General features: G+C 34.5%; 1 protein-coding gene across 3 annotated transcripts in view; it reads left to right on the forward strand.

The window, feature by feature from the left end:
- The window catches only part of DIAPH2 (diaphanous related formin 2), a 988,177-nt gene that overhangs the window by 460,971 nt on the left and 500,723 nt on the right, over nucleotides 1–26,483 (forward strand). For all 3 annotated transcript variants that reach the window (XM_058714641.1, XM_058714642.1, XM_058714643.1), the window contains 2 exons: nucleotides 1,882–1,983; nucleotides 18,306–18,545. In XM_058714641.1, the coding sequence (XP_058570624.1) occupies nucleotides 1,882–1,983; nucleotides 18,306–18,545 (342 nt within the window). The remainder of the gene's footprint in view (nucleotides 1–1,881; nucleotides 1,984–18,305; nucleotides 18,546–26,483) is intronic.

A 26,483-nucleotide genomic window follows, 5' to 3' on the forward strand; every position in this document is an offset into this window, starting at 1 on the left:
GACGGTGTTTATTTCAGGACTTAAAATATGTTATTCTACTACCTTTTAGCTTCCATTGGAGAAATCAGATATTAATCTCATTGTGGGTCCCTTAAATGTGACAATTCACTTCCCTCTTGCTATTTTAAAATCACTCTTCTTTTTTGATCCAAAGTGCCTCAGTGTGGACTTCTTTGAAATTCTGCTCAGAGCTGATGTATTTGTTCATGGTTTGCTTTAGGTCATTAAACATATTTAAAATGTTTGAATGTTGATTTAATGTTTTTGACTACTAATTCCAAAATTGAGCTTCTTCAGGGATTTTTTCTGTGATATTCTTTTATTTTTCCTGTTTAGCTTAAGGTTGCCTATTTTTTTTGCATGCTTTGTCTTTTTTTGGTTTTGTTGAGAATTGGACTTTTGAGTATATTATAACTCTGGAAACTTGATTTTTCTACTCCCCACAGACGGCTGATGTTTGTTTCCTGAGGGCTGTAGCTATTTGTTTGTAATTTCTCTAAACAATTGCTGCAAGCTGTATATTTTTTGGGTGTGGTTACTGGATCTTGGGTTTAATTAACTCTGCTGTCAGCCAGTGATCTGACAAACATTTCCTTAAAATGTCTGTTTCCAAAAAGCAGGGGAAGTGTTTCTGTCTATTTAAGTCTTCTGATAGATGCCATCTGGGGAAGCTACTGCAACCCAAAAGGGTTGAAATCAAGGCAGACACCTACACAGGTCCTTCAGTGAACTGCCAAACCAACCAAAATGTACCTCCTCAAATTTTGGAGAACAAGATCCCTACTGCTCACCCTGGCATCAGCCAGCCCCTCAAGGACTCAGGCACTATCTTCACAGTGGTGCTGAGGAATGGGTTTTGATATCTCTTTTGTACATGCCATTCTCTTACCAGAGAACACCAGTGTATCCCTTCAACAAACACGCCCCTTGTTGTAAGCATCCAATCAAGTTTCAGTGTTTTGAAATAGTTTATTTAAATTGTTCTTTTTAGCTTACTGATTGCTTTGGTGGTGGGCCCAATCCTTGGAGCTGACTTTTCTGCCATTTTGTATCAACCCTACTTTCTTAAATCTTATTTTCCTGCTTTTATTCCTTGCCTTTGTCTTTTGAAATCCTATACAAGTCCCCAAAATGTTGGTTGCATGCTAATATAATGATAATAAGAATTATACCATAGATCAAGATAAACTAGATTGAGAGGAATTAATCAATTTTGATTCTCTTAGGCATCAAACTTGAACATATATCAGACTCCATCACTTTTGCTTAATTCTCCATTAAAGTGGTAATGTATTATGTATGTAAATACTGATGTAGATAATGGGAGATTTTTTTTCAGGCTTGGTGTACTTTTTTTTAAAATTTTTTAACGTTTATTTGTTTTTGAGACAGAGAGAGACAGAGCATGAATGGGGCAGGGTCAGAGAGTGGGAGACACAGAATCTGAAACAGGCTCCAGGCTCTGAGCTGTCAGCACAGAGCCCGACGCGGGGCTCGAACTCACGGACCTTGAGATCATGACCTGAGCCGAAGTCGGCCGCTTAACCAACTGAGCCACCTAAGCGCCCCTTGGTGTGCTTTATAAGGTTAAAGATTATTCCAAATTTTGCCAATTATGAAGAGTACAGTTGACTTTTGTTATTGTACATGCATTAATTCAGCATAGTATTTTTCTGTTTTTCATATGAATTGACTAATAGAAAATAAAGCTCAAAAATTATGCTATATATGTAAGGCATGGTTAGTCAATTTTTCAATGTCATTTATTTCCATTTGATCTTAGCAAAAAATAAATTTATCTTCCTAATCACTTTTAGAGTTGTTGATGCAAATTTACTAGTCCTAATAATATTAAGTTTGTATACTGTTCTTTTGTTTTAGAACCTTGTAAAACATCTTCCTGAGCAGAAAGTACTCTGTGAATTAGCACAGCTGAGGAATGAGTATCATGACCTCAGTGAGCCTGAACAGTTTGGAGTTGTGGTATGTATCTAGCATAAGGGCCCACAAACTCAACTGGGGTGTAACACTTGTCAGAAATAATGAAAAGGACATTTCAATTGCTGTTTTTTTTCAAACTATGCAACTACATAATTTAATATAACATTGGCTGTCAAAAAAAATATTATTTATCATGGTATTGAAACATAAATTTCTATTTCTATTTTACAGAATACCTCAAGATATCTCCTGGGAGCTCTTCCATACTAGTGCTGATATTTAATTCTATTAATATATGAAAGTAGTATATATTATTGTATTGGCTATTTTTTTCTTTTATTTAGATCTTGATGTTAGAGTTTGCCCCCCTTCCAAATTTAGGCTAAATTAAAGAGTAGTAACTAGATAAATAACAGTATCCTAAAAACTTTTTTTGTGGCATGAACTGTGTCAGAGAAAGCACAAGAATTTTCAGATTTCCTCTGGAGTGTCATTAATTAAGTGAAAGCTTTAAATACACTGTTTTGGGAAGAAAATTCTCATAAAAATATTGTGCTTTAATATGTTTAAATCATTATTGGAATGAGTTGTTTCCTCACCCCCTCTTCATTTTAAGGGGTACAAAGGATGACTATATATAAATTATGTATTAAAGAATATAGTTACATGTTTTAGTCATTCCCCAAACCTGCTATTGAAATAATGGGCAAAGCAAAAATGGGAAAGAGGAGATGGTGATTTATTTAATTTATTGGAGGAAAAGCTATTTTTAACTTACATATTCAATACAAGTTGGTTTACTTTGTGGAGAAGCAGCTGTATTATGTATTATGGCTCCCTGACAATTTCCTGTATGAATACTAAGACTCAAAATTAATATTGGAACTAGTAGTCAAATACTGTGCTTCATCAAATATTTTATTACCTTTTTAATAGTAATATATTTTAATTGATATGATTTGGTACTTTGCAATTTAAAACTCTTGGTTAAAGTCAAAATGTGATAGGGCAGAGAGCATTCGTTTTGAACATGTGCAATAAATTCTTGACCACATTTAGAGCCTATTAATTCTCAGATATGGCATTGCATTTACTGCTATGGGAAGATTCTGTCAAATCCCTGAAAATAAAATCAGGAGTGTATATTTTGGATGAGATAGACCTAAGGTAAAGTACCTGAGGAAGATATTTTTCTCTTTTTTGAGTTATGCAAATTATTCCAGTTGAACTGTCTAGATATTACTGATTAAATCACAGTGCTTTAGTGCAATATTAAATAATAAAAGTTTCTAGACCAAAGTCCACATTTGAATCCTAAGGTGATTGAATTCATAGTATAATTGAAGCAGAGCTGTATACTATCTGAGAATTCAGCTGTGCCATGATGGTTATGAGTTTTACAGTAGGTACACTACACAGTTTCTCTGAGGCCATTTTTTTTTTCCTGAATGCAGTTTATCTTGGAAGATGTATTAGTTTTTCAAGCATTTCCTCCAAGAGGAATATCCTTGGTGCCACGCTGAGGAAATTAAGTTTGGGGACATAAAAAGCAATATACCTTCTGAATTAAAAGCAAAATAGAAAATGGAAGAGATTTCTTTTTTTTTTTTTTTTTTGGGACAGAGAGAGACAGAGCATGAACGGGGGAGGGGCAGAGAGAGAGGGAGACACAGAATCGGAAACAGGCTCCAGGCTCCGAGCCATCAGCCCAGAGCCTGACGCGGGGCTCGAACTCACGAACCGCGAGATCGTGACCTGGCTGAAGTCAGACGCTTAACCGACTGCGCCACCCAGGCGCCCCAGAGATTTCTTATTTATGCACATAACCATAAATAATTCCAGGGCTGTGTACATGAAGTAACCTGGTCCTCATATTTAATTCTCCCATCCTTAGTTACATGCCTGTAGGGAGAAAAAAGTCAAGGACATTACAAAGTAATTAATGCTACATAAATTACCCAAGATAGTATCCATCAGGATTTGCCAAATAAAGTTTAGATAATCTCCTATCTAGGAAAATATTTTTGAAATAATGATAGGCTTTAGTCTTTTGAGCACCAGCTATTATTGTTGCCATTATTGTTTATAGAAACAGAATTATTGGGATGCTTAGAATATCTTGTATACAATAGGCAGTAAATATTTATTGAATTGAATTGTACGATGATTATTGAACTAAAGTATGAGGCTGAGATTAAAAAGAGCATATTTTAGGTCTGTAAAAGCAAAAATTATGTTAAAACATATTTCTCCAAGTCAATGCTAAAACTAAATTAACTTCTTTGTGAATACAGCCAAATACTTTTTAATCCTCAAAATATATTGACAGCCTACATTTAGGAAAGCTTCGCAAGTGTAGAATCATCTGCACTAATGGGAGAGTCTCCAAACTGGTTGTCTTGCTTCTCTGATAATTTCCCCATCAATACAATTAGTGTAGTCTACTTAAAATCTATATCCGACATGTGATTTCTATGTCCAAAACCTTCAGTGTCTCCCAGAATTTACAGAATAAAATCTGAGCTCCTTAGTATTCTCATTCTGCTCGTAACTCTGTGTCTTAATATCCTGTTCTCTTTGGTGAACTGAGTGAATTGGTGTCTTTATGACATTTTAGCTTTTACCGCAGCAGGACTCTCACTGCCATTTCAGCAGTTATTTTACTTGTTCCTGTTTAGTGACCTTTCATTTTTCTATAGTGGCTATATCATATCTTACTTGCTCTTCTTAAGTCTTCTAACCTCCCCCTATTCTTTCTTTTCACTTACTACCAACCGTCTAATCTTTTACACACCAGAGTAAAAGGAAAGCACTTAGGCTTCAGAACCTCCAATATCTCTTCTTCCTACGAAGCTATCAATAGCCATATCTTTTATTAACATACTGTCTGTCAAACCTCAGAAAAAGGGATAGCTTATTATTATTACTAATTTGTTGTTGCTCTTATTATTTACAGAAACAACGCATTAAGGAGCTACTGTGTCTGATACTATGTTAAGCATTTTTATATGCACCATCTTATGTATTATTTATATCTATGAAGTTTGCACTTTTATTAGCTCCATATTATGAATGAGGAAACCCAGGTGAAGGAAGGCTAGGGACCTTGTCCCAAGGTTACATAGCAAGTAGTAGATGCATAACTCAAACCCAGGCAGTCTGATATAGACAGTGCTTTTATTCATTTTTATTTTAAAATTTTATTTATTTTTATATAGATATATTTTTATTTGAATTTTAGTTACTTAAAATACAGTGCAATATTAGTTTCAGGAGTAGAATTCAGTGATTCATCACTTACTTACAACACCCAGTGCTCATCCCAACAAGTGCCCTCCTTACTACCCATCTAGCCCATCTCCAACCCACCTCCCTCCCATCATCCCTCAGTTTGTTACATATCATAAGAGTCTCTTGTGGTTTCTTTCCTTCTCTTTTCTCCCCCGACCCACTTTCCATATGTGCATTTGTTTTGTTTCTAAAATTCCACATATGAGTGAAATCATATGGTATTTGTCTTTCTCTGACTTATTTTGCTTAGAATAATACATTGTAGCTCCATCCATGTCATTGCAAATGGCAAGATTTCATTCGCTTTGATGGCTGAATGATATTTTACTGTATATTTTTATTTTATTGAAAAATAGTTGACATACAATATTGTATTAGTTTCAGGTGTACAAGATAGTGCTTCAATATTTATTTAAGTTACAAAATGGTCACCACAGTAAGTCTAGTTACCATCTCTCACTATGCCAAATGGTTACAATATTATTGACTATATTCCTTATGCTGTATATTACTTCCCAATGTCTTATTTATTTCATAACTGGAAGATTGTACCTTTTAATCCCCTTCAGTTATTTCATCTATCCCTCCACCACCCTCCCCTTTGGCAAGTACCAGTTTGTATTCTATATATTTGAGTCTGTTATTGTTTTGGTTTTTTTTGTTGTTGTTGTTCATTTGTGGCTTTGTTTTCTTAGAATCCATGTATAAGTGAAATCATACAGGATTTCATTTAATATAACATTTCATTTCATTCATACTTATTTCATTTAGTATAACATCCTCAAGGTCCATCCATGTTGTTGCCAATGACAGGATTTCAGAATAATATTACATTACATACGTAACACACATCACCACCACCACCACCACACCTTTATCTATTAATTCACTGATGTACATTTATGTTCCTTCCATATCCTGGATATTATAAATACTGCTGTGATGAACATAAGGGTGCTTATCTTTTCAAATTGGTGTTTTTGTTTCCTCCTGATAAAGAGTGCTTTTAACTGCTATATTGTTCTATTGTGTGTGTGTGTGTGTGTGTGTGTGTGTGTGAGAGAGAGAGAGAGAGAGAGAGAGAGAGAGAGAGAGAGAGAGATGCTCTACTATATGCTAATTTACTTGTCTGTGTTTTGAGCATTATTGTCTCTTGCCTGCTTTAGAGTTCTGTTTTTATTATATCTTCAGTTTGTCATTCTGCAGTTTGACTTCCTCTTCAGAAAAAATAAAACTTAAGTCCCTCACTTCCTAAAACTGAATAAATTGATAGCTGGATAGATGAATGAGTGAAAATCATTTCTTGACCCTGAGATCCCTGATAGCTGCTGCTCTCTCTCCATTTCCTATCATCTGTTTTTTTTTTTCAAAGATTAGTTTCCTTTTCCTCTACTTCATTACTTCTCATGTACTATTCAACAAACAACAACCAGAATTCTGCCTTGAACAATGCGTTGAAAATTACCTAAGAGAGATCATTAATTACCTCCTAATTGAATCTAGAATATACATCTGATCTACTCTTCATCTGTGTCATTACCACCTTAGCCCCAAGCCACCATCATCATTCTCTTTAACAATTATGATATACTTTTAGCTTCTTTTCCCCACTCATGCTTTTGCCTTTCTCCAAGTTAATCTCAGTGCAGCTCTCAAATGTGGCATTTCTAGAGTTTTTTTGTATTGCATCATATAATTTATCTGATTAAACCTCAGTGCTGTTGTGTGGCACTAAGGCTACAATATAAACTCCTCACCAGGATTTACCACCTCTCCCACTTTTATCTCCTGTTGCTTGGCTTCTTGCTCATATTCCCTCACTTTTTTTTTTAATTTACCATGCTCTTTCCTGCCTCTGGCAGGAGATTATACATGCTGCCTCCTCTTACACTCACTTGCTGCCTGCCTCTTTCCTGCTTATTCTTCCAGTCTCGGCTTAAAGTTCATTTTGCCAGTGATGTCTTCACTTACCTATCAGTCAAAATTCAGTCTTCCTATTAAAATCCCTCAGAGCGCTTTTTTTCCTTTATCTTTCTAGAAGTTATCATGGTTTGTAGTTATTTGTAAGGTTGTTTATTCAACATCTGTAAATCCCTGCTAGACTGCAACTTTTTCAAGTGCATGCATCATGCTGATTTTATTCACATAGTATACACTTAACATATATTTGCTGAATGTATTAACTCGAATGCAAAATCAAGCAAAATCAAGCAGGCTCTTTTTCGTCCTGATTCTGTATCCATATGGTACTAGGTAACATGGAAGGATTTAACCTCCTTATTGAAAACTTTTCTTTATTTACCTTCTCTAACAATAAATACTCTTTCCTAATTTCATCCCTATGACCACTGCCAGTGCCCTGTGGAGTTTCCATTATCATATAATTTCTTGGATAAAAAAACAAATCTCATCAGTTAGGAATAATCATATGTTAGAAGTGAGATCATTCCTGTAAGATTCATTAAAATCATCATCAAATAAAAAACAATCAAATTGGCAAACCTGGGGAAAAACATGGCTTTGACTTTTTGAAAGAAATAAATTTATCTGAGACAGTGACTGGGCTGCTCTCTAAACTTTTTGAGTCTTTTTAGCAGCCACATCTTTGGGCTTGCTTGTATTCATATTAAATAAGCTAAGAAGAAACAAATAAAAGGGGAAACAGAAAAAATAAACTAATAATAAAATTCACTGACCTTTCCTCTGTATAGAGGCAGACCACCTTGTAAGAGGGATGTTCTAGTCCCCACACCTATGATCAATAATTCTTTTCTTTACTGGGGGTAGATTGTCTGCATAGCTTCCCACTGATTTGTCCTCCAACCTGCCTCCCACAGAACTGAATTTGGTACATTGTTGTAACTATGTGCTGTACTTTTACTGGGGGAAAAACATATATCTTTGAAACCTTTGCCAGTTAGAACCCCAGCAGGAGCTTTTAGATTCTTTAGAAAGTGTATGCAGCCCAGCTGCTCTCAAACCTCAGAGCTGTGGAAATTCCCACTTGTTTTGCAGTGAGGATGGAGACCTATACTGTGTGTCTATTAAACTAACATCTTCTGAAAAAGAAGACAATAATTAGTTCTTTTAGTAATCACTACTTTGTTTTTCTGAGTTCAAAATTACCCATATATTTTTTTTTCAATTAAAAACATTCTAGAGCTGTAATCTAACAAAAATGTTGGCTAGCCTTGTGCATAAAAACATTTATAAGAAAAGCACAGATTATGTGATATTGCTGGCAGTACATTTATCTTTATTTTTGTTTACACAAATACATAAATGTGTAAGGAGTAGATTTATACCTATAGCTGGAAGTACAACTATGAAGTAAGTGTGCTTTTTAATTTTTTAAAGCCTCATAAGAGCTTATGAGCTCTATTGAAGTTAGCTTAACCAGGTGAAAAGGAAATTTTTAAAGGCTTTTTTTTCTCTCCCAAATATCATCAAAGGCAATTAATTTTGATGGAAAAGTGTAGCTCTTCTATTCCATTAATATTAAGCCATTATTCAAGTTTGCATATTCATTGGAAAAAAAACATTTTTATTTCATCTGCTTTCATTCAGTGTGTTCACTGTTTTGATATGTAATGCCCTGATTGTTTCTATTTTCATTCTTTTTGTAAATATGAATGCTAGCTCTTTTTGAGGTGTATTAATTTTATTGAAGGAAAAAAGCTGGATTAATAACTTTGAGATCAAGACAAAGAATACTTGCCACAACTCATTCTCAAATCTATGTATTCATATTCTTGTTCATTTCATTAACTTCTCATAATAGTTCATTTTGTGGCAGGATTGTTACTTACATCAGATTTTGCAATAAAATAAAATAAATAAATAAAATAAAATAAAATAAAATAAAATAAAATAAAATAAAATACAAAGTAAAATAAAACAACCTGAAAACTGAACATTCAGATTAGGTCTATGAATGTCAGTCAATTTTGCTATTGATTTCTTTTCATTAAATTTTAAAAATCAGAAGTTAACTCTTTTCCTCCCTCTGTATATCAGTAATCTCTAATACAACAGCATAGCACAACAGTCATTTTGATGGCCATTCTTGGCCTCAAACAGTTGTTTTCAGAAGGATGTTTTGAAATGCTCTCAAACTCTTGAGTTTACAGTGTCTTTTGGGGTGGACATTGTTACTATGTTTTGCTTCAGACTAAAGACTAGTAGATGTTTGTTGATGCATAATTTCCATCTATCACTATCTTGGGGAAAGTGTTCTCTATCAGTATATCATTGTTTTTTGATATAGAGTTAGTATTTTTTAATTTTTTATTTGACGTATAGTTAACATGTCATATTAGTTTCAGGTGTGTGACGTAGTGATTTGGCAGCTCTTTTATATTATGCGATATTACATTTTTCCATAGCCTGATGTTATAGACTATCTATGGTTCTTATCTCTCCTTACATCTAATATAGAAACATTTGCCATTGGCTTCATGTAGTAGGTGCACTTGTATTGATTATTTTGTCTGGTTTAGATGTAAAACATACTGCAGAAAGTACAGTAATAAGCAGGAGAGATCCTGTTCTTGAGGACATTGTTGGCTAAAAGAAGATAATAAAATTGCTTCATAGAGAATCACAGATGTCCTTGCTGTATTTCCATACATTGAGGCAGAGTTGTGCTCAGTCATTGAATCTAGATTTCACACCTTTTATAAGCAGTTCTGTCTACTGTTTAACTTAATAATACCCTTCTTTAATTTGACTTCATTATTATAACCTTCATTATAGTTACTGATACAAATTATTCTGTGTATGCTATGTGTGGTGAGTCCTAATAGTATTTAACTATTTGTGAAAAACACATTGTAACAAAGTATATTTGTTACAAACATATATGATAGGTCTAATGAATTGTTAATATTATATTTTGAAGAGACTATAAGATCAATTATGTTTGCATGCGATGGTCATTGAAGGTGTGTTTCTTAACAGTGCAAAAAGAAAGATAAATAACCTTAAAGGTGGGCAACATGTGGGAGCAGGAGCAGCATGTGGTTATCTCTTCCTCCTTCACACATGACTTTTACATTTGTGCCTTTTTTCTTTCTCTTTGGATTCTTTTTTAATTTTTCTAATGTTTATTTATTTTTGAGAGAGAGAAAAAGAGAGAGACAGAGAGAGACAGAGAGAAAAAGCCAGCAGGGGAGGGGCAGAGAGAGAGGGAGACACAGAATCCGAAGCAGGCTCCAGGCTCTGAGCTGTCAGCACAGAGCCGGACGTGGGACTTGAACCCACAAACTGTGAGGTCATGACCTGAGCCAAAGTTGGACGCTTAACCATTTGAGCCATTTAGGCACCCCTCTCTCTGGATTTCTACAGTAGTTTGGCAGTAGATTGATATTCACCATCTGCCTAGGTGGTGGAGTGTGTAAAATTTAAATCATATAAACAAAACTATCTCTTGAGTCTTTGGGGAAATAACCCACTTGTAGCTGCTCTCACTAAAGGTGTCAGTGCATTGTTTTAAATATAGTACAGATCGGCTAAAGGAATGGTAGCTGCTTGATGTGGTTTGATAGACAAGTACCTCATAACAAAATAAATCCCCTATATAATACAACACCATGGTCAACATCCCATAGTACTTCAAGGAATGCATTATAAAACAAAGAATGTCGACTAAAATGCTGCCAGGGATCACAACTGAACACAAACATGCATTTCAGTCAAGTTTGTGTTTTTAGTTATATCACTTAGGTGCACTTAAGTGCCTTTTTGAGACATGAGCCTTTTAATAGTTGTATCTATGGCTGGGGATGTTGCTCTGTGCTTCCTATTATTTCTAAGCTTAGTTATCCAACATATTCCCTTATATACCCAGATCCTATAATAGAGATTCAACTCTTGTCTATCAGTGTACCCTGGTCTGATTGTAAAAATTAACACTTCTGATTATAGAAAATTCTGTTAGTATGATCAATGAATACTGATTCATGGCTACTGTAAAGAGATTAATATAGCATTGCCTCCTCCATGGTCTCCAGATTTTACATTAACACATTTTCAATGATAACATTTATAATAGTAAATATATATTATGCATTAAAACTGGCTGAAGGGAGCACAACACAATATCTATTGTTCAATAGATAGTGAATGCTGTTTCTCACCAAGCCCTGAAAATACATTCCTTAATTGTGAATGAGAGAAGCTTTCCCTCAGGTTTGGTAGAACAATCCATGGCCATGGTTTCTTTTTGGGTATTTCTGAAAATGAAGAAAGAGGATAATAACAACAATAGCTATTGTTTTACTTTGTGTCAGCTACTATGACAGGAGAGTTACACATAGCATCTTATTTAAGTCTGACTGCAACTTGCATGGGTTAATTAAGGAATAAATTTTACTAATGGGGAAATGAAGTCTAACAAACATTAGGTAACTTATACTAGGTCATAAATTAGAAAGTATTAGAACTGTAGTTCAAGTCCAGGTCTGTGTAACTCAAAATCCCTATTTCTTTCACTGCAACTTGCATTATAAATCTGGAGAGTGCAGGGAATGGTTTCTCTCACTCTCTGAGAATTAGGGGAAAATTTCTGTCAGATCTATTCTTCAAAATAATTATACAGGGCTCTGCATTTTGGCCCCGTATCAGATTGAGCCTGGGCAGTATTGTTGGGATATCCCATATGGTAGCAAATTACTTTATGTAGGAGGTAGGATACCCTCCTCTTTACCCATATAACTCTATTATGATACATTTTAATCCTCTCCCTGATCCAGCACTTTGCTGATTTCGGAGTTCCTATTTGTATGAATGAATTCATTCACTCTTTTTATAGTTATTGTCCTAAGCCATCTGTCATATTTATCACCTTCTATGCCCTAACCTATGTTGTAGATGGTAAGTGAATGAGGAAATTTTGTCAAATCCAAGGGCAACTCTGACCCCTTACAACATACAACCTCTTCCCAAATCAGGGTGACTGATGATGGGTTATATCTAGTAAGAACAGTTCAACAAAGCTAATTCCCTAGCATTTCTGTTTGATATCTTATCTGGAGAACTATTGTGGGGACAGTGAAATATTATTATTATCTGTTAAGTTTGTTCAGTAGACAATCTGGCTGTCCTACTTGCGAGATCTGAAAAATGGCTAGGCAGTTAAGAACTACTTTTAAATATTTAAATGTCTAATATATGCAAGACCCTGAGCTAGGTGCTACACAAGGTGCAGTCTTTGACTCTTCTCTCTATGTACTCACCTTATCAACAACCTTGCTTCCTATAGCATCTGTTTGGATAACTCCCCAAATCTGCCAACTCTAACATTTACTTCCTCCTAAACTTAAAGGCTGAATTTCCAAAAGCTACCAGATATAATAATAATACCTAAAACTCAAAATGTCAACAAAGCAGTATTATTTTCCAATTATAGAGGTGTCATTTTACCATTTATATGAGGATCTGTAGGACGGGGAAAGGCTGGAGGGATCAGAGAGCACATTTAAATAGTCTATTTTAATAATTCAACACTGAAGTACATAAAACTTAAGCTTGAATGACGAAAACGGAAAATAAGAGACAATTATAAGAAACTACTCAAGTTAAAATCTAGGCAAAGAATGATATTAAATTACATTATGTTTACTACAATGCGATGATCATCCCAAAATTTGGAAGCTTAATAATGGAAAGCTAGTAGTGTCTTTGTTAGTAGTAAGATATACTATTTGATGTCTGAGAGGATAGTGAACCAAGTATAGATACCTATATATATAGATAGATAGATACGTATGTATATATATATATACATACGTATCTATCTATCTATATATATACATATATACCTATATATATATATATATTCTATACTATAGAATATATATAGAATATAGAATATATAGATATATATAGAATATATATATCTATATATATAGATATAGAATATATATAGAATATAGAATATATAGAATATATACAGAATATATATTCTATACTATAGTATAGTATACTATACTATACTGTAGTATACTATCTATACACTATATATATATATATATATACACTATTTGATGTCTGAGAGGATAGTGAACCAAGTATAGATACATACATATATATATATATATATATATATATATATATATATAAACCTATATATATATATGTGTGTGTGTGTGTATATATATATATATATATATATATATATAAACCTATATATATATATGTGTGTGTGTGTGTGTATATATATATATATATATATATATATATATATATATTCTAGACTTGTGGAAAGGTGGAGTAAAGGGTGCTAATCCACAAATAAAAATATCACTTGGCTGTGATACATACCATACATACCATATGTGTGTATGGTAACAGCCAAGTGATATTTTTATTTGTGGATTAGCACCCTTTACTCCACCTTTCCACAAGTCTAGAAGCAGAGTGAAATAGAAGGAAGTAATATTTATGGATCATTTATTTGGCTCCTATCTAATTATCAAAAGAAGACTGATCCAGGAATTTCTCATGCCTCATAGATGAAGAAACTGAAGAGTGGAGAAATTAGGTAGATTAGTTTCACAGGGTGAGAAAATGTGAAAGTTTCTAGATTTTATCTTTAACTGAATTTGCTACTAAGATGTACCTTACCTGCACCAAACACTGCCTCAATCCCTGATTAGCTTGCTGTAGTATAGGCAGCAGAAGATCGGGGGAAACACTTTCATCTGAAACAAAGCAACAGACGAAACATTAAACTGCAGCAAACCAGCATCTCCTTCTGCCTTCATTAATGCCAACCGTGTTCTACCTCACAACAGACTTAAAACCTTGGAGTCATCTTTGACTATCTTTTCTCATAACTAATGCTAAATCCTATTGCTTCTTCCTTAATCCCATTTCTCATATCCATTGCTTCTTTCCCCTTCCTACTGTCAACATTGTAGCTCACTACCTGTTTCCTAGGCCATTTTGAAGAGAGAGTACTAATGCTCTCTCTGTTACTAACCTGTCCTTCAACCAGTCATACATACTGTTCCCAATGTGATTTCAAGAGGCATTGTGGTGTAATAGTTGAGAGTTTGGGTTATGTGACCTGAATGCCTGAGTTCAAATCTCCAGGTCTTTAACATACAACTTGACTTTGCACAAATCACTAAGTATTTCTGTGCCTCACTTTCCTAATCTAGTGCTAATAACTTTTCCTAGGATCGTTTTGAGACCAAATCAGTTAAAACATATTTATAATACATATGCAGAAAAATGTCTGGCACAAGGCACTTAACACATGTTAATCACTGTTATTGTTACTATTATTATGATATTGCACTTTTGGTCACATTATTTCAGTTAGAGGTGGTACTAAAAATATATATATTAAAAAAAAATGATTGAATCCATGTTGTCTTGATTTGTGGACCAAAAACTGAAATATAAACCCTGGAAAGGATAAAAATATGAATGAAGACAAGTAGTACTAGAACTGAAATAAAATTAAAAACCCATGTGAGCCTAAGGTTTAAATCACTGGTTGATCTGGGACCAATGCCACCCTGGTGAGCTGAGTTCCTATAAGCCCTACAAAGCATGGCCAAAGGGCATGTACATAATGACTAGCACCTGATCACAGTAGTTCTAGGGCATTTTCAACCATCAGAGAGACTGAAAAACGACTTCCTAAATACATAAAATGATAGAAACGTGTGTGTGCAAATGCTTGTCAGTTACCAATGAAAGGAAAGGAAAAATAAAGTGGGAGGGATTTAGAGAGAGTAGTGGAGGCATAAAGAAAGGCAGAAAGTCATAGAAACTTAGGTTCCCACACAAACGTACACCAAGAGATTTGTGCATTCATGGTGATAGAGACTTTGATATGGTTAGCTTCCAATTTCATGGCCTTTACATGGACTCATTGGGTACTTTGGTCCACATTTTTCCCCTAGGTATATGCCTCATATATTCCTAAGTATGAATCTTTTCTCACACCATTGTTTCTACACCCTTTTGGCTCCAGTTTTTGCACTCACTCTCACTCTCTCTTTTTCTCTTTCTCTCTCTCTGTCTCTTTTTTTCTATCCATTTGTGTCACCTCTACTGTGAAGTTTTCATTAAACATTGTAGTCCTAAGAGTTTAAGTCAGAAAACTCTCTAGCACTTAATTTCTGTTTACCCATCTAGAATCATATGCTGGTTCTATCACTAACTATAGTTATGAAGTGACTGTGTTATGAGTTTTAAGCTATATTGGAAACTTCTGATTTGCTAGTATGTCTTATACTTACCATGTGAGTGCTGAAGAAACTGTAGGATGGTTTGTATAATATTACCCTGGTCACATAAAAAAAAAAAGAACTATTGATAAGTAATAAGATCTAAATAAATATAGTAACAGGTGGATATTCCCCACATCCTTTTATAAATCTACCTATAAAAAGCATGAGAGCATATAATGGGGTAAGAAGAAGGCCAAGTTAATCTTTGGGGACACATATACCCATGGTTAATGCACAAGTTCATTTCTTTTTTTTTTTTTTTTTTTTTTTTTAATTTTTTTTTTCAACATTTTTTATTTATTTTTGGGACAGAGAGAGACAGAGCATGAACGGGGGAGGGGCAGAGAGAGAGGGAGACACAGAATCAGAAACAGGCTCCAGGCTCCGAGCCATCAGCCCAGAGCCTGACGCGGGGCTCGAACTCACAGACCGCGAGATCGTGACCTGGCTGAAGTCGGACGCTTAACCGACTGCGCCACCCAGGCGCCCCCACAAGTTCATTTCAAAAGGCAACTGACAGAATGCGAAAAGATATTTGCAAATGACATATCAGACAAAGGGCTAGTATCCAAAATCTATAAAGAGCTCACCAAACTCCACACCCGAAAAACAAATAACCCAGTGAAGAAATGGGCAGAAAACATGAATAGACACTTCTCTAAAGAAGACATCCAGATGGCCAACAGGCACATGAAAACATGTTCAACGTTGCTCCTCATCAGGGAAATACAAATCAAAACCACACTCAGATATCACCTCACGATAGTCAGAGTGGCCAAAATGAACAATTCAGGAGACTATAGATGCTGGAGAGGATGTGGAGAAACGGGAACCCTCTTGCACTGTTGGTGGGAATGCAAATTGGTGCAGCCGCTCTGGAAAACAGTGTGGAGGTTCCTCAGAAAATTAAAAATAGACCTACCCTATGACCCAGCAATAGCACTGCTAGGAATTTACCCAAGGGATACAGGAGTACTGATGCATAGGGGCACTTGTACCTCAATGTTTATTGCAGCACTGTCAACAATAGCCAAATTATGGAAAGAGCCTAAATGTCCATCAACTGATGAATGGATAAAGAAATTGTGGTTTATATACACAATGGAATACTACTTGGCAATGAGAAAGAATGAATTGTGGCCTTTTGTAGCAACGTAGATAGAACTGGAGATTGTTATGCTAAGTGAAATAAGTCATACAGAGAAAGACAGATACCATATGGTTTCACTCTTATGTGGATCCTGTGAAACTTAGCAAAAGACCGTGGGGGAGGGGAAGGAAAAAAAAGAGGGAGGGAGCCAAATCACAAGAGACTCTTAAAAACTGAGAACAAACTGAGGGTTGATGGGGGTGAGAGGGAGGGGAAAGTGAGTGATGGGCATTGAGGAGGGCACCTGTTGGGATGAGCACTGGGTGTTGTATGGAAACCAATTTGACAATAAATTTCATATTGAAATTTTTTTAATTAAAAAAAAGAAAAATTATGAACTATGCCTTGCTTCCATATGAAAGTAGATATGATCTGTTCAACAGCTTATTTGCTTCTTTTGAAGGGTACTTTGTGGCTTAAGGACTTTTATGTTGTCAAATTCTTTTTATCTTATCTACAAGATATCTCAGTGCCTACTCTGTGCCTAACATTTATATTCAAGAAACTAAACTATATGTGCCAAAAATAAATATAATTAGAACTTTTAATAATTTATTTTCATTGTTGGTGTGCTTGTGTTTTTCATATGTGTCTATCTCCATCTCCACCTCTGTCTCAGAATTAATTTGGTGAATGAAAGCTATTAAAATGACTTGGAGCTATAGGAAATTAACGACCAAAAGAAATTATTATCATAGGAACTATACCAAAGGGAATAGAGAACATGCACGAATACTATGAAATAAGTAATTAAAACCTAAGTTGAACTGTTTTGAAGAAAACCAATATAGAATTTTTGAATAATGTACTTAAAAGTAAGTTGATGTGATTTTACCATAACCTAATTATATAGCATCAACATTTTGTCAAGTAGAAGAAATTCTTTAGAGCATATATAAATATTTAATATATTTGGTGAATAGAAATCATAGGTTTAAAATTATTAAATGTTCAATCAGACCTAGTCTTCTGATTTCAAACAGCATAGTAATAGATAATTTCTTGGGAAATGTGGTTCACTTACATTTTCTGTCAGCATGCACATCTTTTATCTGTGGCGACCCTATTCACTCAAGCTCAATTTCATGTTTGTAAATTTTCATAGTTCATCTCAAGGACAAATTTTTGGCAGTTTAAATGCTATTGATGACTTATGATTATGGAATTAACAAACAGCAAATGTTTAGCTTCAATAATATTTTCTTACTGTTATAAGGATGATTTGTTTAAAACTGAACAACTAACTTTTTAAAATTTTTATTAAAATATTCCTTTGGTGGGGCGCCTGGGTGGCTCAGTCGGTTAAGCGTCCGACTTCCGCTCATATCATGATCTCACAGTCCGTGAGTTCGAGCCCCGCGTTGGGCTCTGTGCTGACAGCTCGGAGCCTGGAGCCTGCTTCAGATTCTGTGTCTCCCTCTCTCTCTGACCCTCCCCCTTTTCATGCTCTATCTCTCTCTGTCTCAAAAATAAATGAACGTTAAAAATATTAAAAATAAATAAATAAAATATTCCTTTGGAATTTCTAAAACAAACCAAAACAATGGTTTTTAAGACCCAGAGAAAATTCATTTTATGCAGAAATTTTACAGTACAGTCTATAAAGTTATCTCTATTGGAGAGTGAAATAACAGGCTTTATATATATGTTCTTATAGAGCATTTTTTATCTTACAGATGAGCTCAGTGATAATGTTGCGGCCTCGTCTCAATAGCATTCTATTCAAGCTCACGTTTGAAGAACATGTAAACAACATCAAACCAAGCATCATAGCAGTAACTCTTGCCTGTGAAGAACTGAAGAAAAGTGAAAGCTTTAACAAACTTTTAGAGTTAGTTCTTTTGGTTGGAAACTACATGAACTCAGGCTCGAGAAATGCCCAGTCTTTGGGTTTTAAGATCAACTTCCTTTGTAAGGTAAGATAACATTTTAAGGTAAGATACAATAATAGTTTCATCTGTGAGAAGGGTCACTCTAAATAGAAAGGTACACAAGCCAAAAAAAAAAAAAAGTACGCTTTAAAAGAGTGAATGTTATGGTAAATGAATTCTATTTCAATTAAAACAGATCTATATGTATAATTTTAGTGCAGTAAAGTCTCAAAGATATTGCATATCCTTTTGTAGTATAGTACTAAACTTTCTCATCAGATCTTACTGGAGTTTGTAAATAAAAAAAAAATTTGCTTTTTATAAAGTAGATTCAATCTTGTATTTCATTCCCCTTGTACTTATTTTATGTCTCTCCAAAAGGTATTTGAGGAGCTAAATGTAATGAGGTAAATAGCCAGAAACTTCTTTTTAAGTATGCTTTGCTTATTCTAGTCTAAGCCAACAAAACTCTTTATTGTTGAACAGTGTTGTGTTAGTTAAGTTTATATTAGGTGTAGTCCATTAACTAAAACTTGAAAGAAAATCAAGTGACAATCATCTTATTGTTTTGATCAATAATAATGATTGACCAAGTCATTTCATGATATTATTTTTGAGATTTTAATTCTTGTGAGAAGTACAGAAACAGAGAAACCCAGAGGTGATTGTATATGCTCATTTCTAGGCTAAAGTGAACCACTTTATTCAAGAGAAAGATCTGTCTGTTACAAAGAGAAAGATGAATAGACTCTGAGGTAAAGACCTGTGAGAAAGCTCGAGAGAAAAATAAATCTGAAAACAAGCAATCCCTCTTTTACATCTCGCCATGCTTCCACTTTGTTTTCTTCTCACATCTTAAAACACTGCAGATCTTTAGTTAGTTCTTGAAGTAGATTATAACAAGAATCCCGAATGTAAGAGTGGATATAAATTTCTTTTCTATTCATGCATTAAATAGATGTATATGAAATATATGTGGAACAGCATTTTAATATGTATCAAAAGTGATTTGCTTCTGGCAGTTCTAACTCAGATAGGCAAAGAATAACATTTGTAGTAATAGGATATATAGTGGAATTGTATATGTTTACTCATGATTTATTTTTGAGGGGTGTGAGGAAAGAGGGCCAGAAAGATAGGAAAGATCATCTGGATTGCTAGACCTGGTAAAAAAAAAAAAAGTTACTCCCTCTTCTTGTGATAGTAGGGGACATTTGAAATTATTTGATAATCATAGAATAAGGCAATGCTTGTAATAAATGGAATAAGTCATAGCCAGATTTGTAGGATAAATCTTAACATTTAATACATTTTCATTCTTTGCATACCATATACTCAGTACTAATAAAGTCATCTCTTATGAAGATGCTACTTGTTTTGAGTATATGCTATATGCATAGTGAGTGAATGAATCTTGAAGGTGTTTTTGGTGAATGATTATAAAAATATTATAAATTAAAAGAAAAGATCAATGGAAATTTATATTGTATGCCTATTTCACATTTGATTCATATAAAGAAGACATTTAAAACAAACTCTCCTTATTTGAATAAATATGTACCTTTTTAAGTGTCTTAACTTCACACTATTGCAATTAATTACATGAAGTGATTTTTTGAAGCAAGAATGAGTAAATCATTTATACACCAGAACAAAAGATTATATTCATCTCACAGAAGGATTTTATAGTTACATCTTATATTTCAGAGAAAAGCTTCTTCCTGTCATCTACCAGTCAAATAAAAGTTCTTCCATACAGCACTGATCTGACATCTATCACTAGAGGTATGCTCAAAGGATTCAGCACAAAGATTTTTGCCAACTTCAAATAAAATAAAAATAATCTTGTGGGAAATACTATCACGTAGTAATAGATGTTCTAAAAGAGAAGAAGTGAATGTTTTAAAATGCCCCCTTCCCCCACCCTCCACTTTTCAGTAGGACTTTATCTTCAGGGAAATACTTGTCATTGAGAAAGAGAAATATCATATATATGCATGATATTCCCCTAATGTCTAATATTAAAAGGATGCTCCTGGAATACAAAGGATTCTGAGTATGTAAATGTCTAAAATGACAGAAATTTACCAAAGTACGTAGAAATAGTTAGCTTAGGTTTGTAATCTGTTCAAATGTGAATTAACTACTGATGTATGATTAGCTAGAATTGTTGTTAAAGTCCAGTGATAAACAATTACTGGTTGATTTTTCTTATTTTTTTTCCTTAAAGAATCATAGAGGGAACTTCCTTTGTAGAGTGATGATAATGCTTCAAACACTGATACCATTTACCCACCTAAATTACTCTAATGATAATTTCCTTTCTCAGTGAATTTAAAACTATAATCTGCTCTTCACAAGAAGCTATAGAGTATGTTAAAATATTCACTTACTTAAAAAGGAGCTATGGTATAAGCAGTTAAGTTTATCAGATGTATTTTGTGGTAAAATAATATTAAAAATTCAGATGGTCACAGTTGGCTTCTATAATATTTGGGAAGAAAAGGAAAACAGATGTGTTAACCTAAATGTCAAATATAACTAAATGGTATCATTACTATAAGTACTACCCTCACCACAAAATGCTTTGTTAATTTGCAGCAGTGAATTATCACTTTGTGAGTCACCAAACCAGGGTTCTGAACTGTAATAAAAGTCATTTCCATGCATATAAGTTCCCAATGTTAGCTTGGCCCCTGCTTGCCTGTTGATTACTAAAATTTTAACCAATAGCAATGGTGCACTTCAGGGTCATTTATTTATGTTTTCAGTAATATATAATAATATATATAATCTACATAAGAATAAAACATTTGAGAGGTGCCTGGGTGGCTCAGTCAGTTAATCGTCTGACTCCTGATTTCGGCTCAGGTCATGATCTCATGGTTCATGAGTTTGAGTCCCACATCTGGCTCTGTGCTGGCAGTGTGGAGCCTGCTTGGGATTCTCTCTCACCTCTCTCTGTGACCCTCCCTCCCTCTTCCTCTCTCTTTCTCTCTCTCTCAAAATAAATAAATCAACATTTTAAAAAAAGAACAAAATATTTAAAAATACTTAGCACTCCCCATGCACTAAACTTTGTGGGTATATCAGATAAGGATCTTTGTTTGCAAGCAAGAGAAAGTGATTCTGCCTGATTTAAGGGAGGGGGGGAGAAGGAATTTCTCAGTAACATATGAGATAGCTCAGTCAGAAGCTGAGGAAATGCTGAATAATTTGGCCTTTAAAAGAGCAGCAACTATGGCAGCTTTGAGAATACAGAGAGCAGTAACAAATGGAAAGTATTTTCAGGAAATTGTCTTTGGGCCTATTAACTCCAACCATTTTCCTCCTCCTTTCCCTGGTTTTGATTCAAGTTCTTATTATAAAGACTGACCTAGTGTGGATTAATTACAAGAATACTCCTTGTCCAAGGGAAAGTAAAGAACCTTGTTTAACAGAACTACCAAGACTACCTGCAATGGAAGAGTGGTCATGTCCTAAAGGACGCTGTTAATTAAAGATAGGGACACCAAAGATTAGGGGCAGATGAAGGGATATCAGGCAGACCCAAACAAAGGCACAACGAAAGAGATCATTAGTACACCAGAGGGATACAAACAATACAGAAGACACACAGAAATCTCAAGAAGCTAGTGGTACAGTTAAATAGCCAGAAAATATACTACATACAGAGTATTGTGATAGCCAGATTGTATCACAAGATACACTGTCAATGAATATGAAGATTAATGGCCATTGAGATTGACAGGACTTCAGAGAGGGAGGAATTTTTGGTGATGGGGTGAGGATGAACAGTACTATAAAATGGAACAGAAGGATCTTGAAGGATACATAGAATTATGTTATATAAGAGAAGAAGCCATAACCTTACAAGATAGGAGAAAGCTGGACTCAGAAATTTTGCTTTAGCTTCCATTTTGCCCATTACTAAATAAGCCAGATTTTCATGGCTGAGTCAGTTACTCTTTATGAAACCCAGTTAGTCAACTATAAATGAGGAAATGCATTGACCCTTGTTTATTTTGTTATATAGGGTTTTTTTCAGGGTCAAATAAAATGATTTTTGTCAGAGTTCTTTGAAAAATTATAATGTTAAATGGTAGTAGTTCTTTTATGAGATTATTTATTTATTTTAAGAAGGAGAGAGAGACTGATCATGAGTGGGGTGGCGCAGAGAGAGAGGGAGAGAGAGCATCCCAAGCAGGATCCCGGCTGCCAACACAGAACCCATTGCAGGGCTCGAACTCACGAACCATGGCATCATGACCTGAGCAGAAACCAAATCAGACACTTAACCCATTGAGCCACCCAGGCTCCTCAGTAGTAGTTCTTTTTAATGATGATAGATAACTAGGTATAATCATTGTACATTTGAAGATGAATTAGAAAACCACACTGTCTGGAATATTGGGTATATGTTGGACACAAATGATAACATTAGTAGGCCAATTGTGAGAAGATTTTGAGTTATTTGTATACTAGTTTAGATAACCTGCCTTCATAACTTTTTAAAAAATCATTCACAATTTATTTCATAACTTAAGAAATCCACAGACCTTTCTTTTTCTGCCTTGAGTTAATATCCCCTTCATCCATACTAGTCTCGCCCATACTATTCACCCATTTCTAGTCATTCTAGTTGGACAGAGAGACATAATAAATCATGATACAGTACGATGATGTGCTTTTGTACAGATTTGAAATAAATTATACAAAGAACCTGAAGAAAATATTTACATTTACTGTAGAAAAATTTTATATACATTTTATTTTAAGTCATTAGCATTAAGATGATAAGGTAGTTTTTTTATGTGTTCCTTTTCCTAAGATTCATCATTTCTATAAAGTATGTGTAACATATAAAAGCCTTATTTTCTAGAGACTTTCACATGGTATTAGTGACAGAATATTGTAGGTATTACCCCAAGTACACAAAGGAAAGTCTACAACTCCCCCATAGAAGTTATAAGGAAAGTAAAAGAGGTTCAGTTTTAATTAAAAATAGATTACTTATCATAAAATATGATTTGAAAGGAAAATGACTACGTCCATGGAAGCAAAATGTGGAATATATACTCCAAGAAAAAATCTACACACACACATACTCACACACACAAAAAAAATCTAGGAAAAAAGTCCTATCTAAGTACTCTAAGAATTTCACATTTTATCATTCTTAGCTGAAATGAGGTGGATTGTTTCCATATAAATTATAACGTTAACATAAGAAGGTGACTAGTCTTCAGTCTGCAGATAAGAAAACTGACACTCAGAGAAGGGAAATACTTTGGTTTGTGTATTGGTCAGCTCTGGCATCCATAACAGAATACCACAGGATGGGTGGTTTAAACAACAGAACCTAATTTTCTCACAGTTTTGGAGACAGGAAGTCCAAGATCAAGGTGCTGGCCTGGTTTGTGTCTGGTGAGACATCTTTTCCTGGCTTGCAGATAGCTACTTTCTTGCAGTGTCATCAAATAGCCTTTCCTCTGTGCCCCATGTAGAGACAGAGAGAAAGAGTTATATGTAAGTGATGAATCACTGAAGTCTATTCCTGAAATTATTATTACACTGTACGTTAACTAAGTTGGATTTAAATTAAGAAAAAAAATAGTTGAGAAAGTGCAGGAGAGCTCTGGTATCACCTCCTCTTCTTATAAGGACACTAATCCTATCAGATTAGACCCCACCCTTTTGACTTTATTTAACCTTAATTACCTCCTTAAAGGTCTTATCTCCAAATATAGTCAAATTGGGGGTTAGTGCTAAAACATGTGGATTACTCAGGATTGGGACAGTCCCAGGCAACTCAGGATAGTGGGTGGTCACTTAAGTTATGAAAATAGAGGTAGGGTCCTAGCCTCCTAATAATGTTCCACTTTCTCTCTTTTTTAAACATGTAACTGAAACAGCTTGTCTTTTGCATTTTTATAGTGTCTTTCACTCCTCTTCTTCATCTAGTTTTTGCTCTTTATTCTTCTCTGGTTCCCATTGCACACTTTGAACACATTACTATAGAATTGTTTATACTTTAATTATTTTATTTCTCATTCTCTTTCAAGACCCAGAACTTATAGAATTTGGATGTATATTTTATTCTACATTAAATCCCCAGGGTCTATTTTATATGAAGCCATCAGTAAATTACTCTTGAATGAAAGCCAAGAAATTTGATTAAATAAAGGGTTTGTTGTCAGTGTTTGGTATAAACATTAACTTTTTTTTTTAATTAGAGAATTTAGTTCCTCACAGATGTAAAAGTTATATTGTTTACTAGCAAAACTATTGAATATGTAATTGTCATACTGCTGTGGTTTATTTGTAAAAACATAAAAAAATATTGTTTGCTATAATTATAAACCAGCAATTCTACCTTCAAATATAAGTCAATAAATAAATACAGGACATTAATTTATAACCAAAGATATTTTAGAAAACAACCACTGTAGGATATACTGAAAGGCACCCCCCCCCAAGTTCAATAAATCGTAGTCAGTATTCCACATATTTGGTTGCCTGTGTTACAGTTTATAAAGTGCTTTTCTTATGATTCAAGGAGGTGAATTATTATTAACCCATTTGCAAGTTAGGAGACTAAAGCCCATTGAAGTAATGCAATTTTTCCAATTTGAAAAAGCTAATAAGTATCCAAGTTGAGTCTTAAATCTGTTTTCTATGTCCCAAAACTTGCAAGCATACTGTCTCTCACTGCACTGTAACAGAATGTTTGGTTATACATGGCTCATTTCAAGGAAGCATTACAGAACAATTCTGCCACTTATGGAATTCTAAAAATGGAGAAAATGACATGTAGATTTTCTTGATTCTCTGGTAGCATGTAAAATGAGGAATCTCTTTTCTTATTCAAATTGAATTGGAAGTAATTGCAGACATATTAATAGAAAATTTCTCTTCCTGGGGTGCCTGGGTGACTCATTCAGTTAAGCATCTTACTTCAGCTCAGGTCATGATCTCTGTGAGTTCTAGCCCTGAATCGCAAGCTCCGTGTCAGGCTCTATGCTGACAGCTCAGAGCCTAGAGCCTGCTTCAGATTCCGTGTCTCCCTCTCTCTTCCTGCCCCTCTCCTGTTCATGTTATGTCTCAAAAATCAACAAACATTAAAAAAAATTAATAAAAAATTGAAAGAAGAAAATTTCTCTTCCTCTAATAGATTTTAATGTATCCAGGCATTAGAGCCTATATATTTGTAATAAAATAGCATTTAATAATCTGCATAATTATAGACCTATCATTTGGTTTTGTATGTATAAGTTCTCAGAACCTATCAGTTTTGTGTAGGCAAGGTTGGCTGCTGTTCTCAAGATTTTACAAATGAGAATCTTCTCTCCAGGAAGAAACTTACCCGGAATCACTCAGTGTCAGAGGCAGAGTTAGAATCCGACTTTTCCTGGGACTCAAATTATGTCAGTGGCTCAAGCTACTTTTAGAATTTGATGGTCTCTTTTGCTTCACTGAAATATGCTTTTTCCTATAAGAGAGTGTTTAGCATTACTTGAATTTAGGGAAGTTGTGTTTGATAATTGGCTGAGAAGAAAATTGCTTTGAAGGATGTAATTTGTATTAGAAAATTCCATGTAAGGGAAGATTAGACTCTCTATCAAGTACAGGGTTGGATGGAATGTTTGATCTTCCCAAACTTTCCATTTCCTCCCTGTGGGTCCTTTAAAATTTCCTTCCTGTGGGACTATTTGTAGGAAAGAGTTTTCAGTTGGTGATCTCCCTGAGTAGTTGTAATCAGTGACATAGATCCAAATGTACAGCAAAATACAGAGGAGCTCATTTATGTTACTTTGCATTTTAAAATGCCATCCTGTAAAATAGTGACACCCATACCACTTGTTCATAATTTATGACCAATAGACACAAACATTTCAAGTTAAGGGTTTGTGTGTGCCACATTATATTATTCCATGTAGGAACATTTACCGTTTTTGGCCTCTGAAACAACTAACCAGCTGA

The sequence above is a fragment of the Neofelis nebulosa genome, chromosome X (assembly GCF_028018385.1).
Source record: "Neofelis nebulosa isolate mNeoNeb1 chromosome X, mNeoNeb1.pri, whole genome shotgun sequence".
NCBI lineage: Eukaryota > Metazoa > Chordata > Mammalia > Carnivora > Felidae > Neofelis > Neofelis nebulosa.